General features: G+C 42.2%; 1 protein-coding gene across 1 annotated transcript in view; it reads right to left on the reverse strand.

Moving 5' to 3' along the window:
• Positions 1-19581, reverse strand: part of PCBD2 (pterin-4 alpha-carbinolamine dehydratase 2) — a 108455-nt gene extending 88874 nt beyond the window's left edge. The window contains exons 1-2 of the mRNA XM_075859948.1: positions 19282-19581; positions 15278-15409 (exon numbers count right to left, since the gene is read on the reverse strand). Coding sequence (XP_075716063.1) covers positions 15278-15409; positions 19282-19389 — 240 coding nt within the window. The 5' untranslated portion in view covers positions 19390-19581. The remainder of the gene's footprint in view (positions 1-15277; positions 15410-19281) is intronic.
• Between the last annotated feature and the right edge of the window lie 1296 nt (positions 19582-20877).

Here is a 20877-nt window from a genome sequence, read left to right on the forward strand (position 1 = left end):
CCGAGAAAGGTAGAACGGGGTTTAGGGAGCGTCGTTCTAGAGATCGGTGCGGGCCCCAGGGGTCGGACACGCATCTATCTGACATTTATGGCATAAACTGCTCTATTTCCGCATAGCCTCTAGAATGAGGTATTTAAAGGGAGTTTCTAGAAATAGATCAAATTGACTAATACGTCCAATAGTCCATAAATGTAAGGGTATGTTCGTCCGTAACGGCTGAAATTACGGGGATGTTTCAGCCTGAAAACATCCCCGTAATTTCAGCCGTAACAGCATGTGCAGGCGCTTGAACGCCACGTCCATTACGGACGTAATTGGTGCTGCTATTCATTGGAGTCAATGAATAACGGCTTCAATTACGGCCAAAGAAGTGACAGGTCACTTCTTTGACGCGGGTGTCTATTTACGGGCCGTCATTTGACAGCGGCACGTAAATTACGCCTCGTGTGAACAGACAAACGTCTGCCCATTGCTTTCAATGGGCAGATGTTTGTCAGCGCTATTGAGGTGCTATTTTAGGACATAATTCGGGGCAAAAATGCCCGAATTACGTCCGTAATTAGTGCGTGTGAACATACCCTTAGACATGTCCATAGCTTACAAGTTAGCCATATGTATTCCCACAGAAGCCGTTTAAGTCAGTCTTGAAAAGTGTTACTTTCTGTATGGATGCCGTGACGCTGTGATGGATCTGTTATACAAGCAGATCCAAATGGTCATTGACACATACTAATGACTTATATTGGGGTTGGTCAGAATTTCCTTCATTTTGACGGCAAGAGTAGCGCCACATGCTAAACTATTCTTGCAGTCATAAGTGACAAAAAGCCTGATAAAGACTTTGTACGCATGTGAACTGAGTCTACGAGATTCTTAGGGACTCTTAGGGTAGGAACACACACAGCGTTAACACTGCGGATTTTCCGCAATGGGTTAATTGCGGAGAATCCACAGCGCATTACGGTAGCAGTAGTGTGGGTGAGAGTTCAACAAATCTCGTCCCCACACTGCGGAAGAATGCTGCCAAAAAAAAAGCACAAAAATTTACCTGAGGTGCGTTTTCTTCAACCGCAGCATGTCAATAAATGCTGTTAAATCGCGGCTCTTCTATTGTGGGTTTTCCCATTGAATTCAATGGGGTGCTTAAACCCGCAACAAAGTGGTGTGTGTTGTGATATTTGCGGCGCAATCACAGTGATTCTGCCGCAAAACTCGCAAATAAGAAAAAAAAAAAAAGTTATTCTTACCCAGAGTTCCCTGCTTCTTCCCCAGTCCGTCCTCCCTGGATGTCGTTTCAGGACATGTGACCGCTGCAGCCAATCACAGGCTGCAGCAGTCACATGGCCTGCAACGTCATCCAGGGAGGCCGAAGCAGTAGTCAGAGGAGGGGGGGGTAAGTAATGTGCGATAATTTATGCAGCGGAATTTACGCCCAAAAAAAGCGCCACAGTGTGGTGCGGGTTTTCGGATGGCATTCCCTGCGGTGTTCAGGGTGGATACGCTGCACAGCTTGAGGCAGCCTATCCGCCCTGAATACGTTATGTGTGTTCGTACCCTTAATATGGCTTTTTTTCTGCATCTGGACTAAGTCCACTGAGCGACAACCAATATGCCCACCATTTCAGCTCCCACAGGGGTTGTCAGTTGCCGGTCAGTTTTCTTAAAGTCCTGAAGGGCAAGTACTGGAAAACTAGGGTAGGGGAGTGGAGGATAGGAGTTGAATTACACGTGGAAGTGGTTACAGTGACCATATCAGATGCCATTCAGCTCTCTCAGAAGCAGGTATAACGGACGCATGGCATAGATTAGCTGGCGATTTTTTTTAGGAGTAAAACAATAAGCTACCTTTAACAATAAGGTAGCGCTCTGAATGGGGTAAAAATGTTTACAAGAAACCATTTATATACTGAACTACTTTCTTATAAAAGATAAATGTAGAATAGCAACGTGCTCATAAAAGAAAGAAACGTAAAAGTGCTAAACAATGTTGTACCCCTCACTTCAGTGCCACTGATAGGTTTACGGCTATTCAGAGGATCATAAAACACAATAAAGTTGCTTTTTTGACTTTCAACTTCATAGTTACCTGGCACAGGACTGGATGCCTCGCACAAAACTGGAAATCAAATTAAACGTAGACTTTTTTCGAACAGTCATGACAAGCATAATCCTCCTTACCATGTAAATTTATGGTAAACGGCTGCAATATCAGCCACAGGTGTTGCTTTTAATATATGGGGTGCAGCTGGCTGGGAATATCAGTTCTCACAAGACTGAGAATGACATCACTATCAGACATGAAAAAAAATACCAAAATATACACACACACACACACACACATAAATATATATATATATATACACACACACACACAAAATGCTAGGTAGATAATATGGATATTCATAGTATAAAGCTGCATAATTGTAGCAGAGAAGCGATAAAAAAAAATAGCAAAAGGTGACAATTCTGCGAATTATGTAGAAAAACTGACATTTTGCATGCTTATTATTAAATCTGCGTATATTAGTGCATTTTGGCGTAAAAATGAAAATTACTCAAAAATGTTTGAGGCAATGGTTCTTCATTTGTCCATCTGCTTTAAAGGCTATGTACACATTTGCAGGGCATTTTTTTTTTTTTAAATAAACAGGTCAGTCAGTGCGATTGGTGTAACTTTATAAATAGTTTTTGTTAAAAAATTTGTTTTACTTTTTGAGAGACAGCTGCTCTGTACAGAGCAGCTGTATCTAGCGCTAAATCCTGTTACCATCAGGTCCGCGGGACTGATGGGTTCAGTGACAGTGTGTCCTACGTGTCTCGGTAAGATCCCCCTTCACAACCTTAGGTTTTTTTTTTTATTATTGTTCCAGTGCTTCTACAATGAAAAATGAAGCAATTTTGGGAAAAGTTTTAATTAACATTTTCCTATTATTTTGTGTTTACACCTCCTATGCAGATCTATACGTTTCCATGGTAACAGATTACAAACAAACTGTGTAATCTGATCCTGCAGTCATATTGCCATCCATCTGGCCCCTACATCTTGTTAACCTGCTAAATGTAGATTAGTCAGAATTAGGGAACAGGTGAAATGGAGTAAGATTGTAGGATGAGACTACACAGTGTTTATTTGTGGCATGTTACCATGGAGACACATAGATATGAATAGGAGATGTAGACGCAAACCTTAGGGATTTTTAAGACTATTTGCAAACTTGTTTCATATTTAATTTTAGAGGCTTTTGAAAAATAAAAAAAATTGGTTGCGAAGGTGGATCTTTCCATTTTAGAGTGTGGCCAAATCGGGCAATGCTAGAGCAGTCATGAGAAGACAGCAGTGGGACAGTTACCATATGTTGACATCACAATGGCTGCTCTTTTCTATTATTTGAATTATCTAACTTGGTAAATGGGGCCCTGAGGGTAATAAAAGTATAAATATGGAATTGCTGATAATTACAGCAGAATTTTCACTTATAGGTGAGCATTCATTTTTTTTTTGTGACCACTACATTATGAGCATATAAACCTCCATATAATATAAATCTGTAATCGGAGAGAGTGCTTCCAGTAGCACAGGACTATATTACTGCAAGATGCATAATTATTGATTAAGTACACAGATATTCATGACTTTGTGCACTGAAAACTTCCACTTCAGACAGCTGTATCGCATATATTCATAAAATTACTACAAGGCCACCATGTAAAAAAGCTTTGTGCTGCTAGAAGTCGAAAAAAATGACGCCTCGAAAAAAGGTTTAATAACGTAGTAATTCAGAATTGGTTTCTTTTCTTTGGCACGCAGACCAGTGGTCGGTTCATTTTATAGATTTAAAACTGCTTTGGAAAGTATATATTTTAACACATCTTGTGCATCTTGCATATAATAATATTTTACACTGTACAATAATGATCATAATAAAAGTAGCTATTAATACTGGGGCATAGTAAACTGGTCCTCTAAAAATATGATCTGAGCAGCCATAAATACATGGCATGTAACGCCCGTGAATTTAAAGAATTTAAAAAAAACAAAAAAAAACCCTTGATACCCATATTTTCCATGATCATGTAATATCTCAACACAATCCACAGTGAGAAAAAACAACAAACAGGTTCCAACCCCACCTCTCCCTCCAGCGCTGGTGCATGTGAAACCACAGATTTCGGCAAGAAGGCTGTGCTTAGAGTGGGAGACAGCCTGCGGCAGCAGAAACCTTCTCCCACTGCAGTGTAGGCAATGAAGATCAGGTCAAATAAGCCCAGACCCATTAAACAGGTCTTACTCCCTACTTACTGATACACAGGGGCTTAACTAGGAAAGACTGGGCCCCATAGCAAACTTTTGACTGGGGCCCCCCTCCCCTGGGTGTCACACAACCCCCCCCCCATGTAGATAGTGCCTTTTTTACAGCCCCCCCTGTAGATAACGCCATACAGCCCCCTCTGTAGAGAACGGCATACAGAGTCGTCGTCCCCCTGTAGGTAACGCCATACAGAGTCCCCCATATGTAGGTAACGCCATACAGAGTCGTCGTCCCCCTGTAGGTAACGCCATACAGAGTCGTCGTCCCCCTGTAGGTAACGCCATACAGAGTCGTCGTCCCCCTGTAGGTAACGCCATACAGAGTCGTCGTCCCCCTGTAGGTAACGCCATACAGAGTCCCCCCCCCCTGTTGGTAACGCCATACAGAGTCCCCCCCTGTAAGTAACGCCATACAGAGTCCCCCCCCTGTAGGTAACGCCATGCAGAGTTTCCCCCCCCTGTAGGTAACGCCATGCAGAGTCCCCCCCTGTAAGTAACGCCATGCAGAGTCCCCCCACACCCTGTAGGTAACGCCATGCAGAGTCCCCCCCTGTAGGTAACGCCATGCAGAGTCCCCCCCCCCTGTAGGTAACGCCATGCATCCCCTATCCACAGGATAGGGGATACATGTGTGATCGCTGGCAGCGATAGGGAGAACGGGAGAACCGAAAGTCCCCCGAAGTTCTCCATGATTAACCTCTGACTTCCGGCGTCTGCGCAGTTCAATAAAAATGAAAGGAGCGCTGGTCACGCATGCGCACAAGCGCGACCGGCACTCCATTCATTTCTACGGAGCTGCCGACACAGACCCCGGAAGTCCGAGGTTTGTGATGGAGAACTTCCAGGGACTTTCAGTCCCCCGTTCTCCTTATCGCTGCCAGCAATCACACATGTATCCCCTGTCCTGTGGAGATCCTGTGGAGAGGGGATACATGTCTTGTTTAATGGCAGAGCGGGGAGATACCTGCCCTGCCGTAGTCGTGTTCAGTGGCGTCGCGCTGTAGCAGCCATAGCGGCTGCTAGCGGAGCCTCCGGCCATGGTGGGGACCCGTGCCGGCGGGCGACACGGGCCCCCTCATGCCGCGGGCCCCCGTAGCAGCCGCTACGGCGATAGTTACGCCACTGCTGATACATCATATAGTTCAGTTGGGCTGCTTAGTAGAAAAGAGCAAAATATAAAACAGTTATATAGTTCCATCACTACACAAATAGTTTATAAATTTAAATCTAATGAACGTAACTGACCCCATATCACTCTATATAGCTGTTCAATAACTGCAGGGTACCATCACAAGAAACCAATATTAAGTCCAGCGTGGCCAGGCAACATCATAGAAGCTAATTAACTAGATTAACTTTATTCTGCTGGTCAATACGATTACAAGTTTACCAAATTTTTATATTATTTTTAGCGTCACTAAGAAAAAATAAATCACTTTTTATTCAATTTTTTGATGGTGACCAAAAAAAAAAAAAAAAAAAACACCAAATCTGGCAATATACTTTTTTTTGTTTTAAACAGCACTAAATGTTATATTGTAATAGTCCAGGCTTTTTGAGACACGACGACACCAATTATGATTTATTTTTTACTTTGCATTTAAGGGAAAATAAGAAAAACAATTTTTTTTCACTTTTAATATTTTTTTTGTATATAAAAACTTTAACAGTTTTTTACTTTTATTTTTTATTAGCCACCTAAGGGACTTAAACCACCAATCGTTGGATCGCTTGCACAATATACTGAAATACTTATATATTTCGGCATATTGTGTTTTTTACGGCCTCCTATTAAGTCCTGCCTCTTGCAAGGCTTAGTAGGGGCAGAAAGATGGCAGACCTCAGGGCCATCATTAGGCCCCCAAACTGTTTAGACAACCATCGGAACCCTGAGATTGTGTTGAAGGGGGGCATGGTCTGTTGCAAGGGGCCGCCCCCTTTTTCTAATGGCTTACATGCCGCTGTCAACCGCGGCGTCTGACTGGTTAAACGGGCGGGATGGGAGTGATCTCTGATCCTGTCTGTTTCTGTAAAGTGTCAGCTGTAACATACAGCCGACACTTGCTGAGTATGGAGCAGGCTCAACTTGTGAACCCGCTTCATACTTCCCCTTGCCAACTACGACGTAACCCTATGTCAAATGTCGTCAAGGGGTTAAAACGACAAGTGAGGTAAATAAAATTGATTATCTTATTACAATGGCGCCTGTCAAGGGGTGGGATATATTAATCAGCAAGTGAACACTCAGTACTTGAAGCCAATTTGTGTTGGAAGCAGGAAAAATGGGCAAGCGAAAGCAGGAAAAAGAGCAGACCCTATTTCCCCCTTGACCCAAATAGACAAAACATAGGTTGCATCACCTGTCTATAATCCCCACATGGTCTGTCAGACAATATTATCTAGGTCAAAACTGGGTAGTGATGTAACATGTTGCATCCGAACGTTAAACAGACATCAGCAAAAAGAGAAGATTTCACGTCAAGATACGATTTTCCTAATGAAATGCATCGATTCATTCAGTCCTATGACAAGGGCTTACACCAAAATGCAATCATTCCTCAATTTACAATTCTGATCTATCTAGCAGAACGGCCCCTCCATACATCTGAAAGTGTTTTCCTATAAATACCTCCCAATGTCCATGATGTCAAGGCCCTGATCTTCTGCATGATTCCCATCTGCTGATGTAGCGTACAGAGCTTCTGAGTCTGGCAGGCATTTCAATAACGACACAATTTTCCATGCGTGTTATCAATGAATGAGCTGAAAGCTGTAATCTAATTGGCATCACATGTGGATCACAAATGAAGAACACCCTACTGTATGATCACTATCAGAGTCATGTATCACTGATTGTAACGGATACCGTGTCCTTAAGTGGAACCAGCGACTCAAGAGAATAGTCACACGCCATTGCTTTACACTTACATTGTTAAATGTGCAGGAACCAAATAAAAGTTTACCATTTATTTTCAATATTCTCAAAAAACAATTCAAGGCTTTTGTCCTTTTTTTTTTTTGCATTCTGCGTTATTTGGAGCAGTAACAAAAACATTTTTATACTATAACAAAAGTAACCAAACTTTAGCTGATTACAGATAGTGTAAAATCAATAGACCATTCAGGCTAATATTGTGTAGGTCCCCTGACAAAACAGCTCTGATCCGTCGAGGCACGGACTCACAAGACCTCTATATGTGTTCTCTGGTATCTGGCACCAAGACAATAGCAGCAGATACATTTTGAAATGTGGCCTCCATGGATCAGACTTTTTTTCCCAGCATATCCCACAAATGCTCGACCGCATTGAGATCTGGGGAAATTGGAGTCAACACCTATTCATCAGCATCATACACTTCTATTCACAACGCCCAGCTAGTAAAACAAGTAAACACGCCCAGTTGTCCATAAAATTGCTCATAACTTGGCCAAAAACGATCGTTTTAAAAAAAAACTAAAACGTTACTGTTATCTACATTGCAGCGCCGATCACATGCAATAGGAGATAGGGATTTGAGAATCTGGTGACAGAGCCTCTTTAAAGACGAAGCAGATTTTTTCAAATCTGATATGTGTCACTTTATGTGGTAATAATGTTGCTTTTACCTATTTAAACGATTCTGAGAAGGTTTTTTCGTGTCATATTGTACTTTATGTTATTGAAAAACTTGGTCGATAACTTTAATATTTATTTGTGAAAAACACCAAAATTTTGACTAAATTTGCAAACATTAGCACTTTTCTAAATTTAAATGGATCTGCTTGTAAAACAGATACTAATACTACACAAAATAGTTACTATTTCCCATATCCCATGTGTCTACTTTATGTTGGCATCGTTTGTCTGACCGTTTTTTTTTTCTAGGATGTTACAAGGCTTAGAACTTTACCAGTAATTTCTCACACATTCAAGAAAATTTCAAATTTTTTTTGGGACTAGTTCAGTTGTGAAGAGGCTTTGAGGGGCCAATACAATGCAAACCCCCATAAATCACCACATGTTAAAAACTGCACCCCTCAAAGTATTCAAAACAGCATTAAGAAAGTTCCTTAACCCTTTAGGCATTTCACAAGAATTAAAGCAAAATAGGGGTGAAATTTACACATTTAATTTTTTTTCAGAAATTCATATTTAATCCTTTTTTTTCCTCTAACACAGAGGGTTGAACCAGAGAAACACAACTCAATATTTATTGCCCAGATTCTGCCGTTTTTAGAAATATCCCACATGTGGCCTTAGTGTCCTAATGGACTGAAACACAAGCATCAGAAGCAAAAGGAGCATCTAGTGGATTTTGGGGTTTTCTTTTTATTAGAATATATTTTAGGCACCATGTCAGGATTAAAGAGGTCTTGTGGGGCCAAAAAAGTGGCAACACTCCCAGAAAGACACCATTTGGCAAACGACACCCCTCAAGGAATTCATCAAGGGGTATAGTGAGCATTTTGACCCCACTGGTTTTTTTGCTGAATTTAGTGGAATGAGGCCATGAAAATTAAAATCTAAATTGTTCCAATAAAAACGTAGAAATTTTCTATTTTAACAAGGCATAAATGACAAAAAACACCCCAACATTTGAAAAGCAATTTTCCCACTTATGGCCATACCCATATGTGGTAATAAACTGCTGTTTAGACACATGGCAGAGCTCAGAAGGGAAGGAGTGCCATTTGGCTTTTGGAGCTCAAGTTTTGCTGCAATGGTTTTCGGGTGCCATGTCGCATTTTCAAAGCCCGTGTGGGGCCAAAACAGTGGAAAAACCCCCCAAAGTAACCACATTTGTGAAACTACACTCCTCAAGGAATTTAGCGAGGGGTATAGTAAGCATTTTTACCCAACCGGTTTTTTGCTGACTTTGGTAGAATTAGGCCGTGAAAATTAAAACTTAATTTTTTTTGTAATAAAATGTAGTTTTAGCTCAGATTTTCCAATTTTCACAATAAACGAGAAAAGCACCCCAAAATTTGTAAAGCAACCTCTTTTGAGCACAGCAATACCCCATATGTGGCAATAAACTGTGCTTTGGCTTAGAAGGGAAAGGGCACCATTTGGTTTTTGGAGCTCAAATTTAGCTGGAATGGTTTGTGGTGCTGTCACATTTGCAAAGCCCCTACGGGACCAAATGAGTGGAACCTAGGGCTGGGCGATTTTGCCAAATAATTAAATCTAGATTTTTTTCAACACTTTGGGCGATTTTCGATTTAAATCTCGTTTATTTAACAGTAATACCAAGAGATAATTTAATACATTTTCTTTATATAAATAACTCTTTAAAGAGGCTCTGTCACCATATCATAAGTGGCCTATCTTCTACATAATGTGATCGGCGCTGTAATGTAGATAACAGTAGTGTTTTCTATTTAGAAAAACGATCAATTTTGACGGAGTTATGACCTATTTTAGATTTACGCGAATGACTTTATTAATGCCCAACTGGGCATGTTTTTACACTTCTCTCCATTCATTTACTCAGCACATAGTGATCTTGCTAGATCATGATGTGCTGTCACTTACTCAAACATTAACATTACTGAAGTGTCTTGAGAGTTAATAAACATCGCTTCCAGCCAGGACGCGATGTCTATTCACAATCCCGACACTTCGGTAACGTTTCTGTGGGACTTACAGCACAGCAAGCGTAATCTCGCGAGATCACGCTGTAAATGACTAAAGGAATAAAAGGAGAAAAAGCCCCCCTACATTTCAAAAGCAATTTCTCCCGATTATGGCAATACCCAATAAGTGTTCGTAAACTGCTGTTTGGACACACGGCATGGCTCAAAACAGAAGGAGCATCATTTGGAGCTCATATTTAGCTGGAATGGTTTTCGGGTGCCAAGTCACATTTCAAAAGCCCCTGCAGGACCAAAACAGTAGGAGCCCCCCAAAAGTGACCCCATTTGGGAAACTACACCCCTTAAGGAATCTATGTAATGGTATAGTGAGCATTTAGACCCCACAGGTCTTTTGCATAAATTATTGGAATTAGGCCGTAATAATTAATATCAACATTTTTTCCAATCTTTTCATTTTCACAAGGTATAAAAGGAGAAAAAGCCGCCCAACATTTGTAAAGCAATTTCACCCGTGTATTGCAATATGTGGTCATAAACTGCTATTTTGACACACAGCAAGGCTCTAAGGGGAAAGAGCGCAATTTGGTTTCTGGACTGGAGATTTTACAAGATTAGTTTTCTGACACCGTGTTGCATTAAGCTAAGGTACCAGTACATTGAAAAGCCCCGAAAAATTATCCAATTTTGGAAACTATATCCCTGGAGAAATTTATCTAGAGGTATTGTGAGCATTTTGACCCCGCAAGTGTTTTGCAGAAATTAGTGAACAGTGGATGTTGCAGATTGAAAATTGCCATTTTTCCATTAATATGCCATTTCAGTGAACAATATGTTGGGCCCAGCTTGTGTCACTGGGGACACACACCCCATAAATTGTTAAGAAGGTTCTCCAAAATACAGTAATACTCCATATGTGGTCATAAACGGCTGTTTGGGCGCACTGTCAGGCTCAGAAGGACCGCCATTTGGCTTTTGGAGCGCAGATTTTGCTTGGTAGTAGATTTGTTTCGGGTTTTACTGGTATTTCAGCTTATAATGTGGGGGCGTATGTATGCTGGGCGGAGTACATCAGGGTATGCGTATTCTGGGCGGAGTACATCAGGGTATGTGTATGCTGGGCAGAGTACATCAGGGTATGTGTAATCTGTGCGGAGTACATCAGGGTATGTGTAATCTGTGCGGAGTACATCAGGGTATGTGTAATCTGTGCGGAGTACATCAGGGTATGTGTAATCTGTGCGGAGTACATCAGGGTATGTGTAATCTGTGCGGAGTACATCAGGGTATGTGTAATCTGTGCGGAGTACATCAGGGTATGTGTAATCTGTGCGGAGTACATCAGGGTATGTGTAATCTGTGCGGAGTACATCAGGGTATGTGTAATCTGTGCGGAGTACATCAGGGTATGTGTAATCTGTGCGGAGTACATCAGGGTATGTGTAATCTGTGCGGAGTACATCAGGGTATGTGTAATCTGTGCGGAGTACATCAGGGTATGTGTAATCTGTGCGGAGTACATCAGGGTATGTGTAATCTGTGCGGAGTACATCAGGGTATGTGTAATCTGTGCGGAGTACATCAGGGTATGTGTAATCTGTGCGGAGTACATCAGGGTATGTGTAATCTGTGCGGAGTACATCAGGGTATGTGTAATCTGTGCGGAGTACATCAGGGTATGTGTAATCTGTGCGGAGTACATCAGGGTATGTGTAATCTGTGCGGAGTACATCAGGGTATGTGTAATCTGTGCGGAGTACATCAGGGTATGTGTAATCTGTGCGGAGTACATCAGGGTATGTGTAATCTGTGCGGAGTACATCAGGGTATGTGTAATCTGTGCGGAGTACATCAGGGTATGTGTAATCTGTGCGGAGTACATCAGGGTATGTGTAATCTGTGCGGAGTACATCAGGGTATGTGTAATCTGTGCGGAGTACATCAGGGTATGTGTAATCTGTGCGGAGTACATCAGGGTATGTGTAATCTGTGCGGAGTACATCAGGGTATGTGTAATCTGTGCGGAGTACATCAGGGTATGTGTAATCTGTGCGGAGTACATCAGGGTATGTGTAATCTGTGCGGAGTACATCAGGGTATGTGTAATCTGTGCGGAGTACATCAGGGTATGTGTAATCTGTGCGGAGTACATCAGGGTATGTGTAATCTGTGCGGAGTACATCAGGGTATGTGTAATCTGTGCGGAGTACATCAGGGTATGTGTAATCTGTGCGGAGTACATCAGGGTATGTGTAATTTGTGCGGAGTACATCAGGGTATATGTAATTTGTGCGGAGTACATCAGAGTATATGTAAGCTGGGCGGAGTACATCAGAGTATATGTAAACTGGGAGGAATACATCAGCGTATATGTTAACTGGGAGGAGTACATCAGGGTATATGTAAGATGTGCGGAGTACCTCAGGGTATATGCAAGCTGGGCGGAGTACATCAGGGTATATGTAAGCTGGGCGGAGTACCTCAAAGTATATGTAAGCTGGGCGGAGTACATCAGGGCATATGTAAACTGGGCGGAGTACATCAGGGTATATGTAAGCTGGGCGGAGTACATCAGGGTATATGTAAACTGGGCGGAGTACATCAGGGTATATGTAAGCTGGGCGGAGTACATCAGGGTATATGTAAGCTGGGCGGAGTACATCAGGGTATATGTAAGCTGTGCGGAGTACATCAGGGTATATGTAAGCTGTGCGGAGTACATCAGGGTATATGTAAGCTGGGCGGAGTACATCAGGGTATATGTAAGCTGGGCGGAGTACATCAGGGTATATGTAAACTGGGCGGAGTACATCAGGGTATATGTAAACTGGGCGGAGTACATCAGGGTATATGTAAACTGGGCGGAGTACATCAGGGTATATGTAAGCTGGGCGGAGTACATCAGGGTATATGTAAGCTGGGCGGAGTACATCAGGGCATATGTAAGCTAGGCGGAGTACATCAGGGCATATGTAAGCTGGGAGGAGTACATCAGGGCATATGTAAGCTGGGAGGAGTACATCAGGGTATATGTAAGCTGGGCGGAGTACATCAGGGCATATGTAAACTGGGAGGAGTACATCAGGGTATATGTAAGCTGGGCGGAGTACATCAGGGTATATGTAAGCTGTGCGTAGTACATCAGGGTATATGTAAGCTGGGAGGAGTACATCAGGGCATATGTAAGCTGGGAGGAGTACATCAGGGTATATGTAAGCTGTGCGGAGTACATCAGGGCATATGTAAACTGGGAGGAGTACATCAGGGTATATGTAAGCTGGGCGGAGTACATCAGGGTATATGTAAGCTGTGCGTAGTACATCAGGGTATATGTAAGCTGGGCGGAGTACATCAGGGTATATGTAAGCTGGGCGGAGTACATCAGGGTATATGTAAGCTGTGCGGAGTGCATCAGGTCATATAATAGGATGATGTAATAATAGGGTGAATGAATAATCCATGGATTGGTGTGGTACGCTGTACAGGCCGGGTTTTTGGGGTATTATACAAAATATTTGCGCTCCAGTATTGCCTAATCTTTGACTTCTTCACTAGCCCTATAAGCCGCACAAGGCCCCAAAGTTTCCTCATCTCCGCTGCGTCTACAGGGTCCACCTGTGGGGTCCAGCAAATGACGATGTGGGGTATTTAGTGAAATTCTACTGGACCTAAAATATTAGTCTGGGCTGTCATTTTGCATCATTGCGTTTTGAGAGTCATAACGTGTTATTTTTCCGTTGACAGAGCTGTGTGAGGGCGCGTTTTTTATGGAACGAGCTGTAATTTTTATTGGTTCCATTTTGGGGTACATGCGATTTTTTTTATCACTATTTATTCCATTTTTTGGGAGACGAGGAAACCAAAAAACAGCCATTCTAGCCATGTTTTGTTTCTTCTTTTTTAAAGTGTTCCCCGTGCAGTATAAACAACATGTTAACTTTATTCTGCTGGTCGATACGATTACAGCGACACCAAATTTATATTGTTTTTTTACGTTTTACTACTTTCCCACAATAAAAATACTCTTTCCTAAAAAAAAATCATGTTTTAGTGTCGCCATTTTCCCACAGCCATAACTTTTTTATTTTTCAGTTGATATCGCTGTGGGAAAGCTTGTTTTTTGCGTGACAAACTGGTACCATTTTGGGGTATTTGCGATGTTTTGATCACCTTTTATTCCTTTTAACGCAGTGTATTGTAACTATCATTTTACAACTGACAGTTAAGCCTATTACGTCCTGCCTTGGTCAGGATCTAATAGGCTTCCGTACCTGGCCACCAGGAAGTCGTTGCTAGGCTTCCTGGTTGCCATAGCAACCTTCGAAAACCCGCAATCTCTCACGGTGGGGTACAGAGGGAGCCCCCTCCCTCTGTCAACCACTTCAATGCGGCGGACAACATTAACCGCCGCATTGAAAGGGATAAACGGCGGCGATCGGCGGTAACTGCTACCGCCGCCGTTGCAGCGGGATATCAGCTATATATTACAGCCGACACCCACTGAAGATAAAGCACGCACAGCTCCAGTGCCCGCTTCTTCTTCATGACGGGTCTGGTACGGATTGCGGGAAGTAACTTGTTATGCCGACGTACCAGACCTGTCATTTGCGGGAAGGGGTTAAACAGTACTTTGGGTAAATAATATTGTACTGCTGTAAATGGGCTGCGGTCCCATTTGGCATTCACAATCCACAATAAGATGATTTGTCAGCAGCAGATATCCTGCTTGTCGATGCTTTCCAGTTACCAACAATTTTTTTTTATCATCATACACAGTAAAAACAAACTAAAAAATATGTGAAAGCAACAAAAAAAAAAAGCATTTGTGCTTATTTAGACGAACGTGATATACGTCCGTGCAACGCGCGTGGCTTTCACGCGCCTTGCACGGACCTATGTTAGTCTATGGGGCCGTGCAAACAGTAAAACTCACGACATGTCCTATATTTGTGCGTTTCTCGCGCATCACGCACCCATTGAAGTCAATGGGTGCGTGAAAATCACGCGCAGCACACGGAAGCACTTCCGTGGGACGCGCGTGATTCGCGCAAGAGCAGTAAAAACTATGAATGAAAACACAAAAGCACCACGTGCTTTTCTGTTTACAAACATACAAACTAAGTGTCATAATGATGGCGGCTGCGCGAAAATCACGCAGCCACGCATCATATGGTGATGACACACAGAGTTGTTAAGTACCTTTTGCACGTGCAAAACGGCGCATTTTTTTGGCGCGTGCAAAACGCACACGCTTACGCTCGTGTAAATCCAGCCTTAAACATATTACAATATGCTAGATTTTACATTTGTTGAACATATAGGCATATTAATCAAAGGTGGAGCATCACTTTAATTTAACAAAAAAATATTTAAACTTTTATTAAGTTTAGTCACCTGGTTAAAAGTCTTGAAAACAAACTCTTTGTAGATGGCATCTCTAGCGGGGATTTCCGCCCATCCCAACGACTGGAGTTCCTGGACTGCTTGCGTTCTTTCCTCTAGAGTCAATAAGTGAGCCTCTGAAGTCTGTTAAAAAAAAAGTGAGGTTGTGTTCACACATTAAGGGTATATTTTCATGTTTTTTTTCACGTATTTTGTAATTGCGGCAAAACCATCTTTTTTTCTTTTCTGTTTTTGCCACGATTATAAATCTGTATTTTTAAGCCAAAACCAGTGGATCCAAAAGACGAAAAAGTTATACTTTTCTCTTTTTATGTATTACTGCTGGATTTGGCTTCCAAATATTGAAGCAAAATACTGACCAGTTCTGCCATGTGAAAGTGGCCTAAGGCCCAGTTCACATGGAGCTTTTTGGTGTTGATTTTGGTGCAGAAACCGTGTCAGAATCAGCGCCAAAAACTGTCCGATATCGCTCCCCATTGATTTCAATGGGAGACAGAGGCGTTTTTTTTTCCCGGGTGGCTTTTAGCTGCATGTCCATTTCCGAGGATTCTTCACTGCGTTTTTTGCCCGCAGCCATGCATTAGCTTCAATGACCGTGGGCGAAAAACGCAGTGAAAACCATGGCAAAAAAGAGCAGGCAGGTCAAAATGTGCCTCAAAATTTCTTCAGGAATTTCTTTTTTTTTAATCCGATAAAGGGATTTTTCATTTAGATTTAGATTTTTTTTTAACTGTAATGAACTGGCATAGATCTATATGCCAGTACATTAGCCTGTGTACTGATTGTGCACAGGCAGTTGTTATGCCCTAACAACAGGACATATAGTCAGACAGCCCTGGGGTCCTTCACTATGTGGGAACCCGGGCTTAGGGTGTATTTACACGTGTAAACTTTGTGGCATTATTTTTACGCAAATATCATAAAACGGGCGTAATAAAAACACAGCTTTGTGCAAAACCCCAGCAAAAATGCTGGTTTTGAAAGAAAGGTTTGCATTTTACCAGTACCGGCATTGCTCCTGTCCATAGAACAAGGCTTTCTGCCGTGCCATTACTGCCCATGTGAATACGCCCTAAACTTAAAGGAGAGGTATAATTAGGCTCTTTTCACATTGGGGAAATATCTGTAATGTATATACTTTAGTACAGAACAAAATGCATACTGTAAGGATGAATTTACACCCGCAGATTTGTTGCGTAAATTTAAATTAATTTGTCTTAATGGGGATTGTAGAAATTCATGCATCTGCTGCGGAAACAATCCCATTCAGATCTATGCAGTGAATTTTCTGCAACAAATCTGCCCTGTGTGAATTTACCTTAAAGAGGATCCGTCACCTCTCCTGACTTAGTAAACAATTGTGTTCCCTATGAAATAACAATTCTGGAGCATCTTTTCTCAGAACTCTGTGTTGTGCCGTTCCTCTGTTATTTCTCCTGGAAATTTTTGAATAAATTGGCAACTGGACGTTACCAGTTGGGGGTGTGTCTAGTACTGACTGTCCAATGAGTGCTGACAGAGTGAGACTGTAGAGACACGCCCATTTGACATGGGGAAATGGTAACATCCAGCAGTCAGTGGATTCTACAGGATTGTTATTTCATGGGGAATACAAGTATTTACTAAATATAGACGTGTCAGGAGAGGCGACATAACTTTTCCACAGATTTTTATGGGGAAACATATGACTGTAGTCTGCTTTATTGTTTGGCAGTGGAAACAGGTATACACTTGCTTCTACTGATCCAAACCTATACCAAAAAAATTGTTTCTATATACTGAAATGTGTTAAAACGTAAACATATGATCAATATGCGGTTTCTATCCATTTTTTTCCGTATATTTTTAGCTCCAGTTTTGGCAAAAAAAAATGCACCTATCCTGCCCCTAAACACTGCACATTATAGTTGCTCTACTACTACAGAATTTCTTCTCTGCTCCGGAACCTACCTATATTGTGGTTGTACAGAGATCCGGAAAGTCCTTTGGGTTTTTTTTTTTTTACTTTCTTGAGAATAATACTGAAGGATAAAGATTCTGCCAGTGTAGACTGCGGTTATTGTATATGACCACTAGATGGTGCTATATAACAAGTAATATATATTTCCTCAGTCTAAATTAGCTGAAATGCAAGGTGGTTCTCACAGTGCAGTTCTGTTTTTTTTGTCTTTTGGATTTATATTTTTAAGCTAGAACTGGTAATGGATCACAAATAAAAATGGGGGAAAACTGCTCCTAGTGTTGCTTGTATGGGAATCTGCATTTGTTATATGCAGTTTAAAAAAAAAACCTTAACATGCCCCGACCAGGTAATTTGATGAATGAGGTCTAAAGTAGAAGCACAGCTTAAGGCCAGGATCACACACACAGTTTTGATGCAATTTTTTGGCTCACTTCTTTGAGCCAAAGCCAGAAGTGTGTGCAATAGTTATATAAGGTATAAAGAAAAAAAATTATACTCAGCACAGCGTGATCTTGCGAGATCACACTGTGCTGTGAATACAAATGGACATGAATGGAGAGAAGTGTATGGCGCTGATTGGTCAGCGTCATACACTTCTCTTTACAACACCCACGTGGTCAAAAGTAAAAACACGCCCAGTTGTCTATTAAGAAACTAATTAGCATAAGTCTAAAATTGTTCGTAGCTTGCTAAAAAATGATCGTTTTTCAAAATAAAAACCACTGTTATCTACATTACAGCGCCGATCACATTATGTAGGAGATAGGGCACTTATAATCTGGTGACAGCCTCTTTAAGGCGCTTACTTCGCCTCACATGTCAGTTTGATATGTCGGAAAATGTTTTTAAAATGGATTTCACCACAAAAGTGGTTGCATGATAAAAATAATTAATAAATATATATAAATGTACGATCTCTGCGAGACCGACTATTAGGACCCCCATTGATCACGAGGGTCCCCCATTCTAATGTAGTGGTGGACACGCATGAGCGCCACTGCTTTTGATCAAGATACAACTGCTGTTTCACAGCTAGAACTGCGATCCTGGTGCCATATGAAAGATTAAAATCCCATCTTTCATGTGCCACTAGGACAATTATTGGCTATATGCCACCCGACATATGGCTATTTGAAGTGATCCCCCTTCCCTCCAGCCTCAGTCTCTCACACTGTGTGAAGCAGCTTCATGCGGATTGGACAGGTCAGACGCTGTGCGGTAGCTCCACCTCAGGAGAATTGCTGGTGTTGACACCCACTTGTCTAGTATAGCCTCATTTGCATATTTAGAAAAAAAAGCTCATAACTTTTAAAATAATAAACATTTTTGGACACAATTCTCATTAGCATTATCAGTGTGACAGCGTATATTGGATTAGCTAGGAGATCGGGCATTACTAAACTAGTGACAGATCCTCATTAAGCTTCATCTACCTACAAGGGTCTGTTCACACGCAAAATTAAAAAACGGCTGAAAATGACAGCTGTTTTCAAGGGAAAACCGCCTCTGATTTTCAGCCGTTTTTGTAGCTGAAAACACGTTTTTTGGAACCATTTTTGCAGCTGTTTTTCCATTGACACAATGAAAAACAGCTCCAAAAATCGGCTCAAGAAGCGACACGCTCCTTTTTCCGGGACGTCTTTTTACGCACCATTGTTTAAAACAGCGGTGTAAAAAAAATTCCCCATCTCAACTAAACACTGTTTCTGCCATTGAATTCAACATGCAGATGTTTGTAGGCGTTTAGAGAGGCGTATTTCAAGCCGTTTACGCCCCGAAATACACCTGAAAACCCTACGTGAACATACCCTAAAGGTTTAACCTCACTTTGGTTAGAATGAGCCATTTTATTATAGTTAACTAGTTCAGCTAAATACACAGAAATAAACAAATGAGTTGCACTTGTCGGGTTGCCTCAGATGAGCTTGATATCATTTTTTTGTGCAGACAACATAGTCATTGGTGTTTATTAGCACAATGTCATGTAAAGAGCAGACACACTGCCCCGGGAGGGAAGCCTGCATGTACTCACCATGCTGGAGTAATGTTTGGTCAGGGATGATGAGATCACTTCCTTGCTGCACACAGGCTGGAGGAGCCGGGCTACAAGTCTGTCTGTAATAAACAGGAAGCTGCTCATGGCTGATCCGCTCCTCCCTACCCTGACAGCCTGATCCTGTACACTGCACTCACAGTCCCTGCCTGGCACTGTCTATGTGCCTACACTAGTATTATTTCACAAGGACTTGTACCAAGCAGGAGGTGTGACGGAGGCTCCAGGAGGTGGTGGTAGTAGTAGCAGTACTCCTCCTTCTCCTCCTCCTTCTCCTCCTCCTCCTTCTTCTCCTCCTCCTTCTCCTCCTCCTTCTCCTCAGTGGCTGCAACCCTTCAAAGAACAGTGGATCTAGTTCATACAGCTGAATGGGGTTGTTTCTGCAGCATGTGCGTGTCATATTTACAAACCTGATTTCGTTTTATAGGATGCCAACTGAAATCTGCCAGAAGTGAACTTCCCCTTACAGCCACGCGTATCAATACTGTCTAAAAATGTAAAAAAAAAAGCCAACTTTCATTGTATAAACATGGACTCGGATTGGTTGCTATGGACGCAATTCCTAATAATAACTGTCTATATAGAAGCTTTTTCAATAGCGCTCTACAATTATAGAAGCATTTCGGGTATGTTCTTTCCCGCCCCCTTTCCCGTCATTTGCAAATGTAATGTAAGGACGTGTTTCAAATGATCTGGTGCCGTATTTCACAAGATCCTGCTCCATTAGGGGCCACGTGATCTGTACTCTGATAACCCAAATCCTACAGCGTCTACTGTAGAAACCAGATTTATTTATTTTTTTTTATTGAAAGCCCGAGCCGTGCTTTCTATCACCCAAGTGCATAAAAAGTGCAGAGGTGCCACACAAAAAGTGCACAAGGATGCGGTCTATCGCAGCCCTTCTCTTAAAAGAGAGAGGCCCCGCATAACCATTCCCTGACCCTCCAAACCATAGGCCTAGAGGATCAAGGATCGATGATCCCCCCTCGCCGAAGCTTAGGGAGACCCAAACACACTCCTGGGCTGCCACCCCAGTGTCCACCTAGGAGCCTGCATCCAAGTTGCACCTCCCCTCCGAAGAAGGTACGCTGGGTTGCAGGGGAAAACGGAACCAGATGGCCACACATTTTCCCCCTAGACCTCAGGAGTGTCCCAAAAGGGCACCGCATCCCAAAATCCTTGTGACAAACGTGACAAACACACAGTGAAAAACAAAATTAAATAAGTGGATGTGCGCTGTGATACAGCCTGGACATCCGCCAGGTATAAAAAAAAATCCTCATCTCCCAGCCAGAAGGCCGGGAGAAAAAAGGTGTGTGCTTAGAAGTGTGAAAGAAGAGTGCGTGCAAATGTGCCTTCACTCAGTGGGAAACCAGATGTCAGACTCTCAATGCAAGTCTATGAGAATCACATCCAGGCTCTCAGACCTGAGCATGACCTCTGGTTTTTATAGCAGACGATGTAGGATACAGGGAGTCAGAATGAAGATCATGTGAACCCCCACGACGGGCCAGAACAAAGCCGCATCCCGTTAAATACAGCACCAGATGAGTCAATACACATCACTACATTACA

The sequence above is a fragment of the Rhinoderma darwinii genome, chromosome 3 (genome assembly GCF_050947455.1).
Source record: "Rhinoderma darwinii isolate aRhiDar2 chromosome 3, aRhiDar2.hap1, whole genome shotgun sequence".
Classification (NCBI taxonomy): domain Eukaryota; kingdom Metazoa; phylum Chordata; class Amphibia; order Anura; family Rhinodermatidae; genus Rhinoderma; species Rhinoderma darwinii.